At 51.5% G+C, this 25,286-nt stretch overlaps 1 protein-coding gene across 2 annotated transcripts in view; it reads left to right on the top strand.

Annotated features, from left to right (window-relative positions):
- The window catches only part of TSPAN15 (tetraspanin 15), a 50,190-nt gene extending 33,836 nt beyond the window's left edge, over positions 1–16,354 (top strand). The window contains exons 4-8 of one of the 2 annotated variants that reach the window (XM_060112712.1): positions 6,146–6,241; positions 8,814–8,930; positions 13,501–13,548; positions 15,046–15,162; positions 15,545–16,354. In XM_060112712.1, coding sequence (XP_059968695.1) covers positions 6,146–6,241; positions 8,814–8,930; positions 13,501–13,548; positions 15,046–15,162; positions 15,545–15,694 — 528 coding nt within the window. In that variant the 3' untranslated portion in view covers positions 15,695–16,354. The remainder of the gene's footprint in view (positions 1–6,145; positions 6,242–8,813; positions 8,931–13,500; positions 13,549–15,045; positions 15,163–15,544) is intronic. The other variant, XM_060112722.1, reaches the window with a different exon arrangement.
- Positions 16,355–25,286: the final 8,932 nt, after the last annotated feature.

Raw genomic sequence — 25,286 nt, 5'->3', positions numbered from 1 at the left:
AGGTTTGTTGTGGTTCCATATGAATTTGAGGATTTTTTTTTCTATTTCTGTGAAAGATGCCATCTGAATTTTGATAGGGGATTGCATTGAATCTGTAGATTGCCTTGTCCCATTGGTTGTCTTCCCAATCTAGTTTTGCTACCTGTTCCTCCTTTTTTCTCTTTTCTACTTTTCAGACCATCTGCTCTGGGCTGGCAGTTCCAGGGTATTGGTTCATTTTTCAGCAGACTTGAGGGGAGAGAGATGTTTATTCCATTTGCGAATGGGGATGGATTTTTGTGCAGCCAGCAGGGCTTCTGGCCAGCCCACAGCTTTCCAGAGTTATGAGTGCTTTACTGACTGGAGCCCAGGTCCAGGCCAGGGTTAGCAGCCTCATTGGTTTAATAAACAATCCCCTAAGTGAACAGCAGTTCTGGTTTCCCAGGTGCTTTCACAAAGGCAGCTGACTTATTTTCCAGTGCCGGGTAGGTCAACAGGGGCTGTGACACCATTCCTTTCCAGGGAGAGAACTGAGCTAAGACGAAACCTCCAGGGACCCTTAGTCCTTACAGCTGAGGATGCCGTGGGCCTGAGGTCAGGGGTGAGAGTTTCCATTATCCCCAAACCCTGAGGGCACCACGGGGTGAAGTGTGTTCCTTCCCCTTGGATGGGTTGTCCCCTTCATGGGGCCCTGTCAGGGGAAGATCTCAGTGTACAACCCAGGAAGGACCTTCACCTTCAGGGCTCTCAGCTCTTTGGAGGCTCATGATGGGCTGTGCTGTCATATGCCCATGATACATAATTCAAAAAATTTAAAAATGAGCTACAAAAGTAAGTGCAGTAAGATCTCCACAATGAAGGAAAAATCTGGAAGGAAATAGAAATATTAACATATTAATTCACATCTCCTCTGAGCGATGGGACTCTTTTTTTCCCTAGCTCCCAAATTTTCTTTTTCTTTTTTTATAATCAAGGGGGAAAATACCATATAAAGAAAAATGATGTCCCTGCCAACTGTAATGCCATGCGATTTTGTAAAACAAGAAATGGGCCAATGGCGAGGATAGGGAAGGAGCAGCCTGGCTGTTGATGGTGGCAGAAAGGGGTAGCGTACGATGGAGGAAGAGGTGAGGCACAGTCAAGGTCAGGTTCCAGGAGGAGGTGAGTTCCCAACTCCAGTTTTTCTTCACCAAGAGGAGAAGACAGATTTCTCTGAATCACAGTGTAACAAGTTCAGTCTCCAGCCCTGCAGGCTACCTCTTAACTCTAAGAATCCACTTGTGGTGACAAATGAGGACAAGTCATCAGGCTAATAACTTCACACAGGGTTCTCAGGAAGGTGCACAGACCATGGCCACTGCGAGGCAATGAAAGATAAACAGACTCCCGAGTGTAAGGAAGAAACTCTCCATCAACCGCTGCCCCTGGATGAGGTTTCTGCTGCCAGGCACGACCCAGTAGTTGGACTGAAGCAGCTTTTCTGCTTGTGCAGGGTCGAGTGGCCGTGCGTTGGAGAGCTGGGTGCAGAGCTGTTGGCCCCAAGGGCCCAGGCATTAGAAGCAGGAGAAGTGCAGCACCTTGAACCCAGTGGGGGGCAGAGAACCTGAATGACCTCCACAGCTGTCTGGGTCTCACCGCTCTTGACCTGCCATCACTCCAGCTTGTCCTGAGCCTCTCTGGAGGGTGTCGGGGGTTTTGGAGGTGGGCAGCTCTTGCCCGTGTGTTCCCAGCCAGGCAGGGCTGAGCAGGGGCACCCAGAGGGCACTGGGCTGTAGCTGGTATGTCTTTACCCATCCCCGACCTCCTTCCCTCTACCACCAGAACGGTCAGGGGAGCGACCAGTTTCCTGGCCTTGATCAGAGGGTGCTGTGGTCACACCCAGCACCAGGCCATGGAATGATGGGCAGCACCCAGCCTGTTTATCATGGCACTGCCACTAGCGGGCTCTGGGTGTGACCATGAGGTCAGGGCAGGGAGAAAGGAGACAGCATGGCCTGCTTGGCTGAGCACCTGAGCATGTATATATCCTTCCCACCCAGAAGAAAGTAGAGAAAGTTCTGCACTGTCATGGACAGATTCCCACAGCTGGTGCCTCCCACTGTGGGAGTGAGAGCTGGAGCCCCAAACACCTGGGAGACCAAAGCATAACCCTCCCCCACCATGGGGGTTAATCCTGTGACCTCCAGCCAGGTATTCCAGAGAACCTTGCAGAATTTGCACCTCTTCTTTCTCACTCCCTGGGTTCCTCTCAACCCTTGGTTGTCTGATGGGGCCCATCTCAGGACTGGGGCAGAGGCTGGGGTCTGGAGGCAACGAGGATGAATCCCCACCTTCTGGGGGTACTGAGGGGAGCCCGGAGATGCTGGCTCAGCCCAGGCACTAAGGGAGGAAGGAAGTCCTAGGCTGAGCACCCGCCTCTGCGTTATGAGAGCTGAGCTGCCGGCTATTGGGCCTCCCCAGCATGGGCCTCAGAAGCGGACATGAAGCGATGGAAGCCGGCTGGCAGCCTGCAGGAAACTAGGACAGCTCCGTCCCCAGAGGCCTGGTGGGAGGCTCCGGCTGCCAGCCCTTCCACTCCTGCCTTTCTGCTCCTCGGCCTCCCGTCCTGGGGGAGCTGCTGCCCTATGCCCCCCACCCCTCCAGTTCCTCATTTATTTAGGCTAAACAAAAAAAGGCTTTATTGATATTTAATTCACATGCCATACAATTCACTCATTTAAAGTGTACATTCAGATATGTGCAACCATCACCACTGTCGATTTTAGAACATTTTCATGACCTCCAGAAGAAATCTGACATCCCTTAGCTATTCTCCTCATTCATTTAAAAACTCTCCAAGTGCCTCTACTGAGAGCAGTGATGCAGAGGCTTCAGATATCTTTAAAACTAGATTAAAAGAAAGAACTAGAAAGGGCAGTTCTTTGTAGCTTGAGTCTGGTAGCTTGAACAATGTGCTCTGAAAATCCCATGGCCTTTGATGTTTGCTTACGCTTTGCTTAATTTAGCCCGGGCCACGTGCCTCTGAGGCCATGCCAGCCATTTGTGAAAGGTGGTTTTCTAGTCCTCATTGGAGCTGCCCCTGCTGTGTGACCTGGTTTAGAGCAGGGTGGGGCTGGCACTGTGTGCGTTTGGCCTCTGGTTGCAGCAGAGGAAGCCAGAATTCTCTTTTCCCTTCCACGCTCCCACAGGGCACGTCCTCTCAGCGGCTCCCCCAGTCCCTCAGGACGTTGTGGGATATAGCACCGTGCTTTACAGCTAATTAGAGTTAATTAATGACCTGTACGACCTCCACCCCCACAGGAACCACCCAAGCATTCTACACATCTCTCTGGCGCGGGCATGCATGCGCACACGCACACACGTGGTGCCGAAGGCAGTGCACACGTGCAAGAACCAGCACAAACCAAAGAGCTCTGTGATGGGAACTGGGGGCAGCTGCCGCCCGTGGAGCCTGGGACCATCTGTTCTTCCTGTCCATCCCGAGAGGCCTCCAGCGGGGCCTCCCTTCCCCACAGGGTCCCGGTTCAGCTAACCAGATGGAAGGCCTGATTTGCACAAAGAGGGCTCTTTTGGAGTCCGTGCCTTGGGAAAATGCTCAGAGGCTGAGCTGGTTTGGGGAGGGAGGTCAGGGCTCCTCACCAAAGAGGGAGGGAGAGCCTTTCTGCTTTGGGCCACTGAGCGTTCCCTCTACCACCTGTCTTCCTCTCTGCCCTGGGCCTCCTGCCCGCATCCCACCCTGTTTCCTAACAGCATGTGACCCAGTGGGAGGGCTGAGGGGTGAGCCAGTGGGCTGGGGTAGGTGGACCAGGATGGTCCACAGTGCCTTGAGAGTGGAAGGAAGCCACCCCGCCTCCCTTGAGTGTGGCCCTAGACATGTCCCTGACCTTGGACATCGGCCCCTGCACCTCAGTTCAGCCCAGGGCCCCTTACACCATGCCATTTAATGCTGCGAGCTCATTGCCTTGCCCTACCCTGGGTGACAGACTGATCCTGCCTGGTGTCCTGTTTTCTTCGACACCCCCAACCATGCTCCAGCTGGCTGGCCTGTCCCTTCGTCACCCAGAGGAGCAGGTGCCCAAGGTCAGAAAGGCTGCAGGACCTGGGGGCCTCTGGGAAGGGTGGCCTGAGGCCAGGCAGCTTCCTGCTCTGCCCAGGTCGAGTGGCCAGCAAGCGGCTCTTCCCCTGAGCCCCTGCCCTGGGTGGGATCCAGTGCCAGACCTGGGCAGGGCTGAGGGCTGGTGACTGCAGAGCCTCTCACATGGGAAGGGGGCTGGCTCTGTGCCTCCCGAGGCCTGCAGCTCCCAGGTCTGCTCCTGAGCGGCTGATTTTCATCAGCAGAGGGTTTCCCTGAGCCAGTCTCCTTTGTCACCTTGGCTTTGAGCAGTGTCTGAATTTCAGGAAGGAGATGGCTGTCACATCCTTCATTCCTCTCTTTTTGATACTGGAGATGGTTTGGGGAGGTGGCCCCAATCTGAACCTTGGGTTCTTATCTTGGCTTCTTGTTTGTTTTCTGTTTTCCATATTAGCTTTAATCAGTGATAACACATGATCTTTTATGAGTCTAAGATTGTTAATATTGTTTCTCATTTTACGGAGGAGTTACCTTGGATAACCTATCCCCACACAGAGTTTTTGTTTTTGTTTTTAATTTTTATTGGAGTATATAGTTGATGTACAATGTTGTGTTAGTTTCTGGTATAAAGCAAAGTGAATCAGTTATACATATACTTATCTTGGCTTCTTAAAGTGTATCAGGCCGGGAGTTTGACGCTTTGGTTCCAGCACCTCTCTGCAAGTGATCAGCACGGTGACCTTGGACACATCACCTCACCTCTTTGGGCTGCAGGGTGTTTGTGAGGGATCCCAGGCTAGGGCCCAGCTCTTGGACAAGACTTAGGGCCTTAATTTCTTCTGGCATTAGCCATTTTCCACTGATGACGTAATGGGTATGAAGTGATACCATAGGGTATGTGTCTCCTGGAAAAAGAAAGACCTATCATAATAACAGCAGGACTTACTATGTGCCTGGCATCCTGCTAAGCACTTTTGTAGATTTATTTTATTTGAATCTCCAACCCCTCCCAAACAGAGGATTCTCCCCCACCCCCAGCCCCCATTCTGTAGAGGAAGAAATCCCGGAAGTTAAATGAAGTGCCTGAGGCCTGCGTGGCTGCAGGGAGTGTTCTTGACCATGAGGCTTGACAGCCCCTCCCAGCCTAGTCTTTGATCTTCAGAGCTCGAAGGTGTCTTAAACATAGGCCTGCAGGGTTGGTTCACAAGTGGGAAACTGAGGCCCAGAGAGGAGGAGTAGCTGTGATGGGGCCTGCAGTCCCAGGCTGGGGCCTGGAACCCAGGGCCCTGCTGTCCCCATGTACCCTGAGGGCGCCTCCCCCAGGAATCGTCGGGCTCCAGAGCTGAGAATGCACCCTTTGTGCCAGCACAATCTCTGATGAGACACGGGCCTCCCTGCTCTGAAAGCCCTGATTGTCGCTGCGAGTGTGGAGCTGGGCTGCCCACGCTCCCGCCCCATCCCTTCCTGCTGTGGGGCCTTTTGTGCTCCTGGATCCCAGTACAACAGCCGGGCTGTTGATCCAGAAGGCCTAGTGTGACTGGGAGAGGGCAGCCTGCCAGCGCCCTTCCCGGTGGGGATTGTCCCAGCCCGAGAGGGAGGTGGGCCCTGTCATCTCCCTGCAGTGACAGAGAGAGGCCCGGAGGAGAGTCAGGAGACCTGGTTTCCAGTACTGGCCGGGCCCCTAACCAGAGTTGAGACCTGCTCGGTGATCTGGGGAGAATCAAGCTCCCTCTCTGGGCCTCCTTATCTGTAGAACAAGAGCTTGGATAGGAGAGAAGAGTGGAGAGGAGGCCTGGAGGGCAAAGGGAAGAGTCCAGCACAGGCCTGTCTTTGGCAGTAGAAGCAGCACCAGGCCAGGAACCTGAGCAGCTGAGTCCCAGCCCTGGCCTGGATGGGTTGTTTGATCTGTAAAGGAATGGGATGCACCATTCCTGCATCCGATGGGCACTGGGGGCGTGGAAGGGGTGCTTTCTGCAGGTAGGGGCAGGGGCCACCTGAGCATGTGGGCACTCTGGTTTAATCCCGACTTTTGGGAAATCTCGGGACTCTGGGGATGTGTGCTCTTCTTCCTTTGTAATTTCTCTGTCTAAATAGACCATCGACTTTCTGAATGACAACATTCGAAGAGGAATCGTGAACTATTATGACGATCTGGACTTCAAAAACATCATGGACTTTGTTCAGAAGGAGGTGAGCCAGGCGCTTTGGGTCAGACATCTGCCTCCCATGCCCTTTGTCCCCTACTGGGGACGCTGCTCAAGAGGGTGGGGGTGAGGGTCACATGGCCTATCCGTTCCCAAAGCAGGTGGCTGGCCAAGTTGGGAGGCAAGGGTGGGCCGTGGATGGCCACCAATGGTAGGGATGCCAGGGCCTGACCTTCTCAACCAGCTCTCTACCTGTGTGCTTCACCCGCAGTATACTTGCCCTACCTGTTCCTCTCCAGGTACACGGACCCTCCCCTCCTGGAAAAATAAAAGAACAAGGTCAGGGGTAGCTACAAGCCACCTGGCAGTGCCTCAGGGTGCCCCTCTCCAGTGGGTAAAGATCCTCCTTCTTTGAGGTGGGAGTGACCTCCAAGCCACCCAGTTCAAAGCTCCCTCTGCCAAGACCCTTTAGTGACGGGGAGCTCACTGCCTTGCCAAGTCAAGGACAGCCCCGACGGGGAGAGAGCTCTTCCCCGATTCCATTTCCCCCTGCATGGGGGAACAGAACAAGACTTCTCCTTTTCCTCGATGACACTTCTTTGAATGTGATGATTGTCATTTGGGGATGTCATCCCTCTTCCCAAGGTCCACCCAAATCTGTGGGTGTAATAATAATAGCAGTTGCAGGGCAAGCTGCTGCCCTTGGGGGCTTCTACACATCAATCTCACTTAGTCCTGAGCCTCAGCTTCCTCATCTGCCTCAAGGGGATACTAATGGTCCCTTCCTCTTGGCGTCGTTGTGAGATGGCCTTGATGTATTTCAGAGGTGGTTAGAGCAGTGCCAGGCAAATGATGAGACTTAAGTCAGTGTCAGCTGCGGCGATCATCATCCTCATGTCCTACTAGGTGAGGACAAGCAGAGTTTGAGGGCCGAGTGCCCGCTCAGCCCTTGGCAGTGCTTCTTTGGACATGACCTTGGGGGCGTCAGCTGGCCTGATCTCCGTGCTAGTCCTCAGTGGGGACCAACATCTCAGCGCACCCAGGGCCACCCGTAGTGGCCACACCCTTGGCTCAGGCCTTCGATGTAGTCACAACAGGTGCAGCCTCTGGGAGGCCCTTCTTTGCCAGGGATGTGCCTGCCAGCTCTGGCCATCAAGTGGAGCAAAATGCTTTTATTGGAACCAACCTTCAGCTGGCTTGCAATTTTCATTTCTTCCAGGGTGGAATGGCGGGATGACTCATGCTCATTGGGCACCCTGCTTGGTGCTGAGTGCCTCATGCGTGGCTTCCCTTTGTAATTCTCAGCTCAGCTGTGTAAAGCTGGCATTGCTCTTCCTGCTTTACAGTTGAGGGTCTGAGGCCCAGAGAGAATCATTGACTTGCCCAAAGTCACACAGCATGGAGTGGTAGTGTGAGGATTTGAACTCAGGCCTGTCTGATGGCAAAGCAAATGCCCTTTGCACTGTACCCCAAAGAGGCACTTCCAGATCCCTCAAACTGATCACCGGAAAGGCTCTATGGGGACTCTGAAAGGGTATCTGCTTTGTGTTTTTACTAAGACCTTGGACCGTATCACTTCCCTGGTTAAACCCTGCAATGACTTTCCGTCACTCAGAATACCATCCCAGCTCCCTGCTTGTTCTGGCTGACAAGGCTTTCACGGTCTGGCCTCGTGGCCTCCATTCTTGCTGGCTGTGCTCCAGACACACCTGCTGCTGACATATAACTGCCTCGTCTCTGCGTGGGGTCTTCGCATGTCTTGACTGGCTTTTTCCCGTTGTTCCTATTTCAGATTAAATGACATCTCCTCAGGCCTTTCCCGACCTCCCCGCTCCTTCCCCTGTTTGCCGTATCCCTGGTACCCAGCACTACCTCACTGCCCTTTTCACGACGGTGATTCCTCTCTGTCTCCCTCTGCAGACGTGTCCCATATGGGCAGGGCTGCGGTGCTTTTGCTCCCCCTTGTCTCTCTGGCACACAGAACAATGCCCGGCACACACCAGCATCTCAGTGGAGTAACTGCTTCCCCCAGGCATTGGCCTCTGTACAGGGGGAGATGCAGGGAGGGGCTCAGCTAAGGGGAAAATGATGCCAGCTGTACCATTGCTTGAGTCCTGAGCCCAGGCCAGGGTGTGAGGTGTGTACCCCTTTGCTAAGGGCAGGACAGGCAGAGCTGGGGCATGTGAGGAGAAGGTCAGTGTGGTCCAGGGACCCCTGGGTTGTGGGGCTTTCCTAGAATCCTAGTCTCCGGGACCTTAAAGGCCAGCTCCTTGTGTTGAGCGCCTGCCCTGGGGATGTGAGGATGGAGTCCGGTTGTCAAGGAAGGATGTTCCCTCCAGTGTTTAGTCACCACCCCGCTATCCCACCAAAAGGCTCCCCAGCCTTGGCTTGCATGCCTCTCCAGTGACGGGGTGCTCACTACCTATTGGGCAGCCATGCCGCTTTTGGCGAGCTCTGACCCCACAGCGGATGCCTCGTTTGCTCCCTGTAGCTCCCCCTACCAGGGTGACCCCCATCATAAATCACATCGTCCATCCCCCGGCAGGGCCCTTGCCTGCCGTCTGCCCGGGGCCCCAGCGGTGACGGCAGCTCTTTTCCCCGCTTGCTTCCTCCCTCAGTTTAAGTGCTGTGGCGGAGAAGACTACCGAGATTGGAGCAAAAACCAGTACCACGACTGCAGTGCCCCCGGACCCCTGGCCTGCGGGGTGCCCTACACCTGCTGCTTCAGAAACACGGTACCCACTGCTCCTGGGGCTTCCCGGCTGGTCAGACGCTTCTCTCACATTTCAGGACGGGTGGTGGGGATGGTTGGGTGCGGCAGGCAGGAGGTGGTGGTCATTGTTGAGGTTTCCTGAGCCTCAAGGGCTACTAAAGGGGGTGAATCTGGGAGGGGGGGCGGGGAAGTCTTGTCTTATTAGTAGCGGTCGTTAACATCTACTGAGCACTTACCATGTGCTGGCCTTTTCTAGGTTCTTTAGTTGTATTAACTCATTTAGTCTTTTCAACAACCCTGTGAGGTAGGTACCATTATTTCACCCACTGTACAGATGAGAAAATTGAGGAACCAAAAGATTAGGTGCTTTGCCCAAGGTTGATGGGGCTGGGATGAAATTCAGGCAGCCATCGTCAGAGCTGCACCCTGGACTCCTGTGCAAGCCAGGCGAGGAGTAGGAGAGGGTCCAGGCTGGGGGGCTTAGCAGGGTGGCCGGCTTGACGGCTGTAGCCAGAGGACCAGAGCAGGGCCTGAACTTTGGGCATTGCTGGTGGTCTTTGGGCTTGACGTCCTGGTGACCATCAGCAACAGGGCATTTGGAAGGGGTCTGGTGATGTAACCGTCAGCCTCCGCCTCTCCCCAGTGGGATCCTCTCAGCTCTGTTGCCTCCTTGGCCACTTGGGAGGCTGCCCTGTGCTGTCACTGCTAATAAATGAGAGGCTTGGTCAATCCTGTGTTTGACTAATGTGTCCAAAAACTGCATGGTTTCTGGGTTGGAATGAGGCGGAGAGCTTTGCAATTACTCACACCCTGAAGAGTCATGGAAAATTTCTCTTCTGATGCTCCACCATTCTGTGCCCACTTCCGGATTCTGTAAACCAAGCAGCTGCTGGTAGGGGTGGGGGCCTCACCCAGTGAGTCAGGGAGCCAGTGCCAAGTGCATTAGCCCTAAAAAGGCTGGGCCAGGAGGGGAGGTTTATTTGGAAATTGTAGCTGCCATTTTAGGGTAGCTTTCTGTGCAAGGGGAGTGCTAGGGAAGAGCCCGGGTTTTTTAGGGAGGCCTACGGGGGGTGACCCTGAACTTCATCACCCAAGGCAGTGGCACCTGAAGGTCCAGGTTGAGATGTGGAAGCCCAACTTGTATTCATTCATTCATTCAACAAGTGTTTATTGAGGACCTGCCAGATGTGGTTCTACACTCTGAGGATACAGAAAACACAGAGAACTTTTGCCTGCATGGAGCTGACATTCTTTCTAGTGGGTAAAACTGACAAGAAAAATAAATAAGTAAAAGAGATAGTATGCTAGAAGATGATAAATGCTAAGGAGAAAAATAAAGCAGGGGCATGGAGGATTGCAATTTTAGTTACTGAGAAGGTAGGTTCTCAGTAAAACCCTGAAGGAAGTGAGGGAGTGAGCCATGTGTATCTGGGGATGGGAATTCCTGGCAGAGAGAACAGCAAGTGCAAAGACCCTGAGGTGGGAGTTGCCCTGGAGAGTTTGAGAAACAGTGCAGAGACCAGTGTGGCTGGAGCAGAGTGAGTGTGGGGGAGGAGAGTGGCAGACAAAGTCAGGGAGGTCATGGGTGCCCTGATGGCCATGGTTAGGACTTAGGTTCCCTTGAGTGACAAGCAGTCAAGTGACAGGGCTTTAGTAGCTGAGTAGCAGATCTTACTTAGGCTTTACCAGGACCACCCTGTCTGCTGTGGGAACAGAGGTGATGTGGGGAGTCTGGTTAGGGGCTAGTGCAGTGGTCCAGGTGTCACAGCTAAGGCTGTCCGGGAAGTGGGCTCTGACATGCTGGTTAGTGAGCAGGAGGCTTAGTCGGAGGTGTGCTCAAGATTGACACCTGTAAGGGAGGTGACAGAAACTGGGCTGGGCAGAGGGAGAGGTTGAGCAATGATGCAGGCTCAGTGGGGGCCTCAGCTGCCTCTCCGGGAATGTCCTGGGATGATCCTTCAGAGTTGTCCCATATTGGGGCAAGGGGAACAGGTCTTCATACCCTCCACATGCACCAGGCATTACATGAGGAGTGTCCCACCTGGAAGGGACTTGCGGGCTTGTTCAGCAGAGAAACAGAACCAATAGGATGTGTGTGTGTGTGTAAAGAGATTTATTATAGGAAACTGGCTCACAGAATTATGGAGGCAGGCAAATCCCAAGATCTGCAGGGAGAGTCAGCAAGCGAGAGCCCCAGGAGAGCCAATGGTTTAGTTCCAGTCTGAGTCCATAGGCCTGAGAACCAGGAGAGCTGATGATGTAGTTCCTGTTTTAAGGCTGCCAGGCTCAAGGCCCAGGAAGACCCAGTGTTTCAGTTCAGGTTTGAAGTCAGGCAGGAAGAATTCTCCTGTACGTGGGGGAAGGGCAGCCCTTTTGTTCTATTCAGGCCATCGACTGATTGGATGAGGCCCACCCACGTTAGGGAGGGCAATCTGCTTTACTCAGGCTACTGATTTAAATGTTAATCTCATTGGGGGCTTCCCTGGTGGCGCAGTGGTTAAGAATCCGCCTGCCAGTGCAGGGGACACAGGTTCGAGCCCTGGTCTGCGAAGATCCCACATGCTGCAGAGCAACTAAACCTGTGTGCCACAACTGCTGAGCCTGCACTCTAGAGCCCATGAGCCACACCTACTACTGGAGCCCAAGTGCCTAGAGCCCGTGCTCCACAACAAGAGAAGCCACCTCAGTGAGAAGCCCGCGCACTGCAACGAAGAGTAGCCCCCACTCACCGCAACTAGAGAAAGCCTGCATGCAGCAACGAATACCCAACGCAGGCAAAAATAAATAAATTAATTAATTAAAACAAAAACAAAAAATGTTAATCTCATTAAAAAACCACCCAGAATTAATGTTTGCATAGATATCTAGGTGAGTCACCCTGGGGCCTAGAGAAGAGTTTTGGGCTCTAGGGTTAGGGAGGCCTCTGCTGCTGCATGTCTGTTCCCTGAGGGGCAGGAGCTGTGGTTCTACCTCCAGGGCTGGAAGCACAGTGAAGAGTAAGTTTATTCTTGTCACCTTTTTACATATCATATAGTTTACTTATTTATTATGTTCATTGTCTATCTCCCTCCCTAGAATAAAAGGTCCATGAAGGCAAGGACCATTTTTTGTTCTTCTGTATTCCCAACGCCTAGAACAGAGAATGGTACATAATGAGTGCTCAGTATTTGTCCAGTAATGACTGAATGAATGAACAAATGAGGTAGGAAGCACCTGTTCCCATCATGCCCTCGTGCACTTGCTCCCCAGGCCTGACCTTCTCCCTGGGGGTCATGTTCTTGGCCTGGGGGGCCACAAATGCTGACTGACATGAAGTGGATGCTCGGTGTTTTGGGGTCTGAGGGCTCCTGGGGGACAGTCTAGACTGAGAGAGGTTATTTTGCCCACACATCAGGCCCTGACATTTAGACTGATCTAGATGACGCCTGAGGTTCAACCCACTCTTTTGGAAAGAGAGTAGACAGCGCTCCTTGCCTTCCAGGGGCTGGGATCATGTCCAAAGTCACTCCAGCCAGCGTGTCTGTGTTCTGCCATGTGCCCAGCCCTGGGATAAGCCCTTTATGTGTATATCTCACTTTATATTCAAAACAGCCCCGTGGGGTACATTCTTAGATCACCATTGCTTTAGGGAAGAGACCAGGGAAGCTATTCATTCATTCATTCACAAATCCTTATTGAGTACCTGCATGTGCCAGTCCCTCAGCAGCCCACCTAAGGTTGGTCACAGAGCTCCTAAGTGGCAGAGCAGGACCTGGACCAGGTGACGTGATGCCAGAGACCACACTGGCCACTCTGCTGTCCTGCATTACTGCTGGAACCTGTGGCATCCTGGTCCCACAGCAGCTTTCACTTAGATGTGAAGGGATGGGACCGGGACATCGAGCTTTCTCTCACCTTCTAGAAAATAGAGGAAACTACACAAGGGCTCAGGCAGTGATGGGAAGTGCCCCTGCCAGTCCTGTGATATAGGTCTGCTGGGAAGAGATTTGATGGGTCTAGGGCCGACCACAGCTTCCCGTGTGCCTAGATTAGTCAGCCGCTGGGAGTTCCTGAGAGCAGCTCTCTTCCCAGGAAGGAAACCTGGGTGGCCCTTCCACTGGTGGGTGGCTGTCTGCAGGAGCAGGGAAGTGTGGTCAGAGGCCTGGCTTTGCCCTCAGGTAAACCCCAGCTGGCCAGGGCCCTGGCTGTGGTCTGGGATTTTCTTTCATAAGAGCCAGCGTAGTGGGAGTGGCCCAGACCTGACCTCAGACAACGCATAACCATATCAGCAAAGCTTGGGCTCTGGAGAAGCTGCAGTGGGGGAGTCTGGGGCAGTGTCCTTTCCTCTGGGTTCCTGGGCTGCCGCGGATGGAGCAGTGGGCCTCCCACTGAAGCACCACGGAACTGGCCTTCCCACCTGTCCTTCCTGTGCATTTCTTGGAGGCGGGAGGTTAAGATGCAGACTTGAGCCAGGCTGCCGTGGTGGGAATCTCAGCTCCATCCATACTGGACAGTGCAACTCTCTGTGCACTATAAAATGGGGGACAGGGGGAATAAATGTCTTCTACAGTAAACACTATGTAAGTGTTAGCTAATACACATTTCTGTTTCAGACAGAAGTTGTCAACACCATGTGTGGCTACAGAACTATTGACAAGGAGGTAACGTCTTTGAAATCTCTTTCCTCCAGAAAGGTTGCCCTTCCTGTCCCATCTCCAGGGTGATCAGAGGGGCGACCAGGGGTGAGGCTCCTGGCTCCTGAGATTTCCCAACATTCCTGGCTGTGAAAAGGAGCCAGGGACTGCCCAGGTTTTCTGCCCTACCCAGAACAGGAGCACTCGGGGAGCCAAGAATCCCCCCAGGCTGGGAAAGGCTGGCTGCCAGGGTGTGCCAAGCACCTAATGTGTGAGGCCACCGAGGCCACCGTGCCCTTGCCAGTGCCCCCAGCATGTCCATGTGCCCGGCTGCGCTCAGCACCAGCTTTCCTCTGCCCTTGGAGCTGCCCATTTGCAGACGACGCACACTGGCTTCCTCAGCCTGGGACCCAGGAGTCCCTTGGGGAAGAGAGCCTCTGGAAGGTCCCTCCTGGCTCAGCTTCCTGGGCATTTCTCCTGGACTTGGAGACAAGCTGGGGTGGTGCTGAGAAGGGAGCTAAAAACAGTGACGACTTGAGATGCCTCTGAGCAGTGGTTCTCAAAGTGAGGTCCCCAGACCAGCAGCAACAGCAGGGCCTTCCCCCAACCCCCCCGACCCGGGAACTTCTTAGAAACGGGCATTCTTGGGGTGGCGTCAGCAGGTGATTCTGACACACATTTAACATGCAGAGCCACAGACCAGCAGTGGTTCTCCAACCATCAAACCCAATGGCCAGTTTTTATACTAAACACTTGGTAATGCCCTATTTATTATTCCAAAGTGAAATTCACAGATAATATAACCTACCTACACACGTAATTCCAAAACAAGCAACATAATGATTTGAGATAAAAGGAGAAATAAGATAAAACAATTTACAACCATATACCATATTTCAACATGTACATGCTCAGGCACTAGACAGAAAAAGCGAAGTGGTTGGGTGTTTACACTGCCAGGGGCTTCTGATACTTGGGTGGGGTGTTGTGTGGACAACTTGCATTACCATGGGCATAGTTTTGCCATCGATACGGTTTTTCAAAATGGTGAACAATTCTTCATAAAGTTGCAAACAAAATAAAGTATAATTATTCCTTACTTTATCTAATATTCTTTCTACAGAATTCAGTGCATAGTAAAAACATGCAGAAAACACTTTGGTTTTTATGTCCCTGGAGTTAGGCTTTGGGCTCAGATAATTATGGATGGGTTTTCACGGGACATCTAAGAGGCAGGTAGTCCGGGAAGTTGTCCATGGAGTGGGATTGCCCTGAGCTCTACAGTCCCTCAGCCCACAACCCCAATCACAGTGATAACTAGAAGTGCCACCACAATGTCCGCAGTGCTCTCTAGGGAACGGTACCGCCTGCTGAGACCCAGTGATCTAGAGCCACCTTCTCATCACACTGTATACGAGAAACTGAGGCCCAGAGAGGCTGAGGGACTCGCCTGGACCTGGGGTGCGTGGCAGAGTTGGGACCAGGGCTCCCAGGCGAGTGCTCAGCCAGGCTCCTCCCCGGCAGCGCCTCAGCGTACAGCATGTCATCTACGTGCGGGGCTGCACCAACGCCGTGCTCATCTGGTTCATGGACAACTACACCATCATGGCGGCTCTCCTGCTAGGCATCCTGCTCCCCCAGGTGTGCTGGTCCCCCGCCACCAGGGAGGGGGGCTAGAGGTGGGGATGGTGTGGGCAGGCTGTGGCTTCAGGTGATGTGTGGCTTGGTGATTACAGAGTGCAGAGTAGGCACAAAGGGCTGGGGTGAAGAGGGCTCTTGGACCAGCCACCTGGGCTCACCCTGGGAGGGCTGGAGGGCTGGAAGGAGGGGGTGAATGGCCTAGAAAGTGAGCGGCATAGCTGGGGGGCAATAGGAATCGCAGAATGGAGGGTCTCTGGGATATCCTGGCAGGCGCAGAGGAGGGCCCGGGCTGGGGCCATTGAGGTAGTGGGGGCTAGGGACTGCCGGAGAGGGCCACCCAGGTGGCCAGCAGGCTCTCACCCGCCCTGCCTCTTCTCCTCAGTTCCTGGGGGTCCTGCTGACATTCCTGTACATCACCCGAGTGGAGGACATCATCACGGAGCACTCTGTCACCGATGGGCTCCTGGGACCCGGCACCAAACCCAGCGTGGAGGCAGCCGGCACGGGGTGCTGCATGTGCTACCCCATTTAGGGCCGTGGCCTGGGGCGGCAGCTCCAGAAGGACCGTGACAGGACAGCTCTGCGCAGGCCACGTCGTGGGGGCCAGATAGGACTGCGGCCCCTCCCTCCACATTCGGCACTGACCAAAGCCCAAAGCCCCGGCTGTGTTTGCTCAGGGCTCCCGGGCCACCGCCTGTCTGGGGGGCGGAGCCCCTCCCCAGCTGCGGAATTCTGTGCGTGCCCACCCTGCTGGGCATGGGGAACAGGGCACCCCTCCTCCAGGCTCCGGCTGCTGGGGAAGGGGGAGCTTGACGCTGGGCTCTGGACCCATTTCATTTCTGGTAGTGCCTTGGCCTTGGTGTTTGTGTCCCTTTGAGGGCAGTTTTGTAGTGATTTGTAATTGGGGAGGGAGGAGAGCATGTGTGCCCTGAGGGGAGGGAGCAGAGGGGTGGGGTGCAGACCCCGGGGCCCCGTCCTTCGGCCTCACCCTGAGGCCACGCTGGGTCCGTTTCTCAGCCTCCCGGGTACCTTGAGACCTCCCCAGGGCTGCTGCTTTGTTGACCCTGTTTTGTACCTGATTTTTATAACATTCATTTTGTACACAGTTAACAGGAGTTTCCGACTAATCAAAGCTGGCTGTTCCCCCCATTCCTCTCCCCCCTCCAAGCCAGTTTATTAATCAGACAATAAAGACATGATTTTTTTTTTCTGTTTTTTTGTTTGTGCTGTTTGGGTCGAGAGTGAGGAAGACCTCAAGTTGGGCTTGGAAACCCCTTGTTGGTGCAAAGATTGAAGGGGAGCCACCCTGAGACCAAGATTTGGGACAGTTTGGGACACTGAGGCCCAGGAGGATCAACCGAGGCTGCCTGTTCCCAGCTTGGAATGGCCTCTCTCATCCTTTGGTTTGTGGACTGGGCCTGGAGCCTCCTGTGCCCATCCTTCCTGCCAGGAAACCTCAGGGAAAGAGGCAGAGATGACAACCTATTTTACAGACTGGGAAACTGAGGCCAAGCCACAGTGGCAAGAGTCTTCTCTTCCGGGAAGTGGGGCAGATGGGAACTAGGAAAGTCAGGGGTCCGGGAAGGAGCAGTGCCCACAGATCCGCCCTCGACCTCTGGGCTATAGAACTGGAGTGACTCTCAGACTGTAAACAGCCCATGGTTCCAGGGCCTGGGGTGGGACTGGACAGTCCTCACTGCCTAGCAAAGGATGGTGCTGGTCACCCCCTGCTGGAGACGGCAGGACCTGTGTGGATCAGTCCACCCAAGCCTTCCTGCCCCAAGACTTGAGTTCTAGATTTGCTGTGAGGTTCTTAGTAGCCAGGGCAATAGAAATAAACAGCATGAGCCCCAAACCTGAAGAATTCAATTTAAGAGTGTTAAAGGAACTGCCCATCACACCCACAAGAGGTAGGATGCTTGGTTGGCCATATGTACAAGGCTGCATTGTCTGATGTGTAGAAAAGGGCAGAAGAGGGATTTTTTTTTTTTAAAGGATAGAATAATGCAACAATAGCAAGCACATCAGTGAGCACACTCGGTCTCAGGAACTTGTTTAAACATAGATATTAACTCCTTTAATCCTTACAACTGTATGTGGTAAATTCTGTTATCTCCATTTTATTGATGGAGAAACTGAGGCATATTGTGGTTTAGTAACTTGCCCAAAGCACACGGCTGGTAAGTCAAAGCTATGATGTGAACCTGGGTAGAATCTCCCTGGCACGCAGCCCCTCTGCTCTACTGATTCTGTTGCCTCATATGGACACATGGTACAAAGCGTGCAAAACCTGGGATGGCTGTTACTGTAGCTGTCCCCATGGGGTGGCCATTGCAGCCACTGCTGGAGCCTCTTCCTGGTCCCCATTTTGACCAGTGCATTCAAGGCCAGGTCAAACTCTGTGTCTGGCTGGTGGCCTCGTGGCACTCTGGCTCTGGCTGTTCACTGAGGATTCTCTCTGTGCTCAGAGGGTGTGGCAGCTGCCTTTGGGGTAGCAAGATGGCAGAGGCACCGAAGGGGTTGGGACTGCACTGAGTCTGCTTATCCAAAGTCACATTACCCTGGAACCTGGAAACCTCTGGTCCCCTTGTCCTCCCTCTTCTCACCACCACTCATCAACACCCCTCTACCTCCCACTGCTGCTTCTGTGCACCAGGGATCACAGGTTGGTGCCCACAGGAGGCTGAGTGCCGTGGACACTTAGCTCTTCTTTTTTTTTTTTTTTCCAAACCTCAGCCACTCACCTCTCCAGAAAACAAACGGAACCCATGGAGAGGACTTTCTCAGTCCTGTGGTTGGGATGCCCCTGCTTTGCACCCTTTGTGCTTCAAAAGCAGTTACATCATCCTGACCCCTTGTCACACAAGGATGGAAGAATGACCCTCAGAGTGAGTCATTTTCCCTCACCGTGGCACACACAGAAAATGATGATATCAGTGCAGCCCACAGTATTTGTGAAGCTGGGGGAGATTTGTAGGCTTCAATTTTGGACTTTTTTGGTTCTCATATATTTATAAGAAAAACAAAACAATAAAATGCATTAAGGAAGACTGGGTACTAACCAGTACTAATAAAAATTCCAAATAGTATTCTCCAAACTTTGTTTTAACAGTATATTGCGGTATATGCAACCTAAAATAAACCACACATATTTAACGTGGCAAATATATCACTAGTCAAACCATCATCATGATAGAGATAATGAACAACCCCACCATACTAAAGAAATTTCCTCTTGCCCCTTGGGGATTCCTTCTTTATAGCCCTTCTCACCACCCGCTAACCCATCTCCAGGTGACCATGGATCTGCTTTCTGTCTCTATACATTATATTTTCCAAAATTTTATATAAGTGGATTCATACAGCATGGACTCTTCTTTTTGCCTGCCGTTTTTTGCTTAACGTAATTACTTTGAGTTTCATTCATTTCCTAGCACAGATCAGTAGTCCATTCCTTTGTATTGCTGAGTAGTATTCCTTTGTATGGCTTTGCCATAGTTTATCTGTTCACCTAGTGATGGACATTTGTGTTGTTTCCAGGTTTTTTGGTTGTTTTTAATACAAATAAAGTTGCTATGACCATCCGTGTACCTGTCTTTGTACAGATATATACTTTCATTTCCCTTGGATAAATATCTAGGAGTGGAATAGCTGGATCATATGGTAAGTGTATGTTTAGGTTTATGTTATAAGAAACTGCCAAAGTATTTTCCAAAGTGGTTGCATGATTTTATATCCTGACCAGTAGTGTAGAGTCCCTCTTCCTCTACATCCTTGCCAGTATTTGGTATGGCCAGTCTCTTAAATTTTGGTCATTCTAATGGGTGTGTGGTGATAAATCGTTGTGGTCTTACTTTGCATTTCCTTTTTTTTCTATGTGTGTGTATATATATCTATATATCTATATTTATTTATTAAAGTATAGTTGATTTACAATGTTGTGTTTCAGGTATACAGAACAGTTACGTATCTATAACTGATAATATATTGGTAATATAATATAAATATATTCTTTTCCCCTATAAGTTATTACAAAATATTGGGTAGAGTTTCCTGTGCAGTACAGTAGCTCCTTGTTGGTTATCTATTTTATATATAGTAGTGTGTGTATGTTCATCCTAACCTCCTAATTTATCCCTCCCCCACCCGTCTTTGAGAAGATGACCCCTTCTTTGGGTGACCTCTCTCCGCTGTCCCACAGAATCAATCAGGTAACAGCTGCCCCCCTTTTTCATGCTTGTTGTGCACCAGCTCCATGCTCATCTGTTTTTACCTATAATGATAGTCCATAATAACCATGTTATAGAAAAGGGAACTGGGATCAGAAGGGTTGAGGAACGTGCCTAGGGTCCCCCATCTAGTAAGTGGTACTGCCAGGATTTGAGAACATGTCTGACTCCAAAGCCCTTGCTCCCCCACGTGCTAGCCTGGCGTTGGAGGTCCTACCTACCATTCTGGCCTCATCCGTGACCCTTGTTCCTGTCAGCAGGGCTTACCCAGTTCATTCTTAGCTCGCACGGTTCTACCTATCATCTCATGACAAAGATCCAGCTCTCAACTCTTCCACATTCCCTTTCCCCATCTCCTTTGAGTTTCACTTCAATTCTGTGTGTGGAAAGACTTATTTTTATGATTACCTATTTTGCAGTGGAGAAAACTGAGGCCAGACTAGTAAATTGTATACCAAGTGGCTCCACCAGCAACCCCAGAACCTGGTTCCTTCCAAGCCCCTGCCCTGCCTACCATCCGCCTGGGGCCTGGGACGTGCACAGTAATATGGGGCTGCTGGTTCCTGGCGCTGGCTTCCCACAGTCTGAGCCCTTGGAGGGAGCCTGATTTGCAATCCTGAGAGCCCAGGAAGGCAAAAAGCACGTCTTCTGGCATGGCTGCATATTGCCACTAGGTGGCGCTGCCGGCCCGCGGCTTGGCGCCTAGAACGCAAACTCCACCCCTCACCCCCGCCCCACCCCGACCAGAGCCCGGGCTGGCGCTGTGGCTGCCGGCGGAGTGTGCCCTTCAGACCGTACCCCAAGGAGCGGGCCAGAAGGTGAGGCTAAAATACTATAGGTATCTGCATATAGTAGGCACTCAAGAAGTGATCGTTAACTGGGAAACGGAGGCTGGATACTAACAGTAGGTTACTATTATTGACTGTCCCTAGGTGGCTGTGTGGTGTGCGTGTGTGTGGAGGGCGGAGGTACACCATGCTTACTTAGCACATTCTAGTCTTCATCCTCGTTCGTCGTCACAGCAGTGAGGCAGGTGCTTTACTCCCGTTTTGCGAGTGAGGAAACTGGGGCTTAGGTCGATTCGTGGAATAGAGGGAAGAACCAGGATTTGAAGCGCTCTGCCCACATCCTGTCGGGGTCACCTGTTGGTCCAGTGCCGCCTCCTCGCCCGCCTCAAGCAGGAGCCCGGGGTGAAAGCCCGCTACCCTGCTCAGCCGTCACAGCCTCAGCCCCCAGCATCGTGCGACCACCAGAGGGAGGCCTCGGCCTTCGGGCAGCCGCAGAGGGGCCTCGAATGAGGCTGGGAGGGTGGCGGAGCAGTGGGGCAGCTGGGCCCTGGAGGGCAGCTTCTGGCCCTGGAAAGAGGATAAGCACCTCTGCCCGGCGTGTCGCCGTGGGCTGACAGGAAGCCATGCAGGTCCACTTGTTGCTCTGTGAGGGCTCCGCAGCCAGCCCTGCCCCAAGCCCTTGCCCCGGCCCTGAGCAGGCCTGAGCAGCCGTGTGGATGAGCAACCATCGTAACATAGCGGCCACCGCACGTAATATCTATAATATTTTCCTGATTTGTTTTGCTGTTATCCGTCTCGCCCACTGAGCCACTGACAGGCGGGGTTTTGCCTGCTCCGAGCACTGCTGTCTCCCCGGCACTCAGCGCTGGTGGTGGAGCGTGGTGGGTGCTCAGTGAGCAGGCGCCGGCGGAGGGAACGGAAGTGGCCCGGAGCACGGGGCGCCTGTGCTGGGCGGGGCTCCGGGACTCAGTGGGCCCCTTGTAACCCACATGTGAACCCCAGAGGGCCAGGCTTGGCGTGTTGCCCTTCTCTGCAGGCTGTCAGCCTGGTCAAATCTTTGTCCCCCAGCGGGCCTCTCTCGCCTCCTCTCCAGAGGAGCATCTAAGGGTTTCCAGGTGTGGTGGCTCAGGGGGTGGCCATGCAATGCCACCTGTTGCCCTGTCGTGGCTGTACCGCCCCCTCCTTCTCCCTGCTCCTTTCCTCCATCTGCCAAAGTGAACATGCCATGGCTGCCCCTCCTCCTTCCAGTATCCAGTGAAAACCCCAGTGAAATCGCTGCAAATAGAAAAATGTCTGCATCAACTTAAGAAACTAAGCCTCGGGCTTCCCTGGTGGCGCAGTGGTTAAGAGTCCGCCTGCCCATGCAGGGGACACGGGCTCGTGCCCTGGTCCAGGAAGATCCCACATGCCGTGGAGCGGCTGGGCCCGTGAGCCATGGCTGCTGAGCCTGCACGTCCGGAGCCTGTGCTCCGCAACGGGAGAGGCCACAACAGTGAGAGGCCCGCGTACCGCAAAAAAAAAAAAAAAAAGAAAAAAAGAAACTAAGCCTGTACTTGAGGCAGCTCTTGTAGCAGCTTCTAGCAAGGACCCAGGCTAAGACGCCATTAGTGAGGGCCCGGATGGGGTTTTTATGACTAGCCTTTGCTGTCCTCCCTCCAAGGTGATGCTCGAGAGCCTCTGGCAGTGGAGGCCCCTTTAGAATCATTTGGACCCTGCTGGCAGCAAAGATGGGTCTCAGAAACTGACTCTCTTGCGAAGAGCTACCCGAAGCCTCGTGCGCCATGTTGCCTGGAGAACTAGAACAGGGTCTCACACCCAGAAGGGCAACCAGCACGTGGAGAATATTGGCTAGGGCTTGGCTGGGTACCACATAGCCCAATATCTTCCACCTTAGATCTGTGAGGAAGATTCCTTCTGGGTCTGGGGGCCCTAAGTGGGAGCTGGGACAATCCATGCATCCAACAAAGCCCCATAGAAAGAACTCTTCATTAGAGGAAGAGTCACCAGGAAAAGAAAATGGACCTATGAAAAAAGATGCAGCCAAGGGGAAAGGAGGACGAGAGGGCAGGGGCTGTATCTTATAATCACTGTCGCTCTAGCACCTCACAAGACACATGGAGATGCTCAATAAATATGTCAAATGAATATGTGACTCAGAGTATAACCTTCCTCAGCAATAGATTTTACCAGCAAAGTTAGAATATTTGTACTTTAGGCTCTATAAAAGGTACAAGAGAATACAGCTTCTATTAAATGAGGGCAATTCATGGGAGGAGACAATGGTAAACAAAAAATACAGGAGCTGAGTTACAATTTGCATTGGTTGCAATAAATAGTAGACCTGAAAGTACAAAAATCAAATGAGAGGTACAAAGGACCCGATGGAGAGGCATTCCCAGGATGCAAAGGAAAAGGGTAAGGACAAAGCATTATGAGAACAAACAGGGACAAGGGCCACAGAAACCTCATCCGAGGGCATTCTCTGCCTCCCACCAGACAGACACACACACACACAGACACACACACAAGGAAAGAGAAGCAGTAAAGTTATAAAGGAAGTAAATTCTTGATTAAAAAAGAAAAAGATGCAGTAAAGTTAAAAATGTGCAATTATGGCACTTCTTTCACTTTCTCCAGTGCTTATAGAGAAAGTGATAATATTTATGAGTTCTCTAGGTAAAGGGAGGAGGCACCCAGGCCCTGGGCTTCGGGGACCAGAATCTCCACTGCCTGTGGCCCACCCATGGCACATGGGTGAGCCCTAGACATGCACGTAGGTGCACTAGGAATGGTGACCAGGATGTCCATCGCAGTGCTGTTTGTAATAGTGAAAAATGGGAAACACCCTGAGTGTTTGCCAAAAGGGAGCAAATCCCTAACAGGTGGCATGTTCTTCCAGTGGAATGTTATACAGCACTTCAAGTGAAGGAACCAAAGTTGTACGTATCAGAGCTTAAGAATGCAATGTTGAATGGAAAAGCTAGCTGCATAATGATACATAGAATACAATGTCACTGTATTTTTTGTTTGTTTGTTTTTTGTTTTTTATTTGCGGGCCTCTCACTGTTGTGGCCTCTCCCGTTGCGGAGCACAGGCTCTGGATGCGCAGGCTCAGCGGCCATGGCTCATGGGCCCAGCCGCTCCGCGGCATGTGGGATCCTCCCGGACCGGGGCACGAACCCATGTCCCCTGCATCGGCAGGCGGACTCCCAACCACTGTGCCACCAGGGAAGCCCCACTGTATTTTTTTTAATTTACTTTTTTATACAGTAGGTTCTTATTAGTCATCAGTTTTATACACTTCAGTGTATACATGTCAATCCCAATCGCCCAATTCATCACACCACCATCCCCACCCCCCCGCGGCTTTCCCCCGCTTGGTGTCCATACGTTTGTTCTCTACATCTGTGTCTCAACTTCTGCCCTGCAAACCGGTTCATCTGTACCATTTTTCTAGGTTCCACACACATGTGTTAATATACGATATTTGTTTTTCTCTTTCTGACTTACTTCACCCTGTATGACAGTCTCTAGATCCATCCACGTCTCAACGAATGACCCAATTTCGTTCCTTTTTATGGCTGAGTAATATTCCATTGTATACATGTACCACCTCTTCTTTATCCATTCATCTGTTGATGGGCATTTATGTTGCTTCCATGACCTGGCTGTTGTAAATAGTGCTGCAATGAACATTGGGGTGCATGTGTCTTTTTGAATTATGGTTTTCTCTGGGTATATGCCCTGTAGTGGGATTGCTGGATCATTTGGTGATTCTATTTTTAGTGTTTTAAGGAACCTCCATACTGTTCTCCATAGTGGCTGTATCAATTTACATTCCCACCAACAGTGCAAGAGGGTTCCCTTTTCTCCACACCCTCTTCAGCATTTGTTGTTTGTAGATTTTCTGATGATGCCAATTCTAACTGGTGTGAGGCAATACCTCATTGTAGTTTTGATTTGCATTTCTCTAATAATTAGTGATGTTGAGCAGCTTTTCATGTGCTTCTTGGCCATCTGTATGTCTTCTTTGGAGAAATCTCTGTTTACCTCTTCTGCCCATTTTTGGATTGGGTTGTTTGTTTTTTTAATGTTGAGCTGCATGAGCTGTTTATATATTTTGGAGATTAATCCTTTGTCCGTTGATTCGTTTGCAAATATTTTCTCCCATTCTGAGGGTTGTCTTTTCGTCTTGTTTATGGTTTCCCTTGCTGTGCAAAAGCCTTTAAGTTTCCTTAGGTCCCATTTGTTTACTTTTGTTTTTATTTCCATTACTTTAGGAGGTGGATCAAAAAAGATCTTGCTGTGATTTATGTCAAAGAGTGTCCTTCCTATGTTTTCCTCTAAGAGTTTTATAGTGTCTGGTCTTACATTTAGGTCTCAAATCCATTTTGAGTTTATTTTTGTGTATGGTGTTAGGGAGTGTTCTAATTTCATTCTTTTACATGTAGCTGTCCAGTTTCCCCAGCACCACTTATTGAAAAGACTGTCTTTTCTCCATTGTATATCTTTGACTCCTTTGTCATACGTTAGTTGACCATAGGTGTGTGGGTTTATCTATGGGCTTTCTATCTTGTTCCATTGATCTATGTTTCTGTTTTTGTGCCAGTACCACATTGTCTTGATTACTGTAGCTTTGTAGTATAGTCTGAAGTCGGGGAGTCTGATTCCTCCAGCTCCGTTTTTTTCCCTCAAGGCTGCTTTGGCTCTTCGGGGTCTTTTGTGTATCCATACAAATTTTAAGATGAATTGTTCTAGTTCTGTAAAAAATGCCAGTGGTAATTTGATAGGGATTGCATTGAATCTGTATATTGCTTTGGGTAGTATAGTCATTTTCACAATATTGATTCTTCCAATCCAAGAACATGGTATATCTCTCCATCTGTTGGTATCACCTTTAATATCTTTCATCCGTGTCTTATAGTTTTCTGCATGCAGGTCTTTTGTCTCCCTAGGTAGGTTTATTCCTAGGTATTTTATTCTTTTTGTTGCAATGGTAAATGGGAGTGTTTCCATAATTTCTCTTTCAAATTTTTCATCATTAGTGTATAGGACTGCAAGAGATTTCTGTGCATTAATTTTGTATCCTGCAACTTTACCAAATTCA

The sequence above is a fragment of the Mesoplodon densirostris genome, chromosome 1 (genome assembly GCF_025265405.1).
Source record: "Mesoplodon densirostris isolate mMesDen1 chromosome 1, mMesDen1 primary haplotype, whole genome shotgun sequence".
Lineage (NCBI taxonomy): Eukaryota > Metazoa > Chordata > Mammalia > Artiodactyla > Ziphiidae > Mesoplodon > Mesoplodon densirostris.
This window is presented reverse-complemented; position numbering and strand designations above follow the sequence as displayed.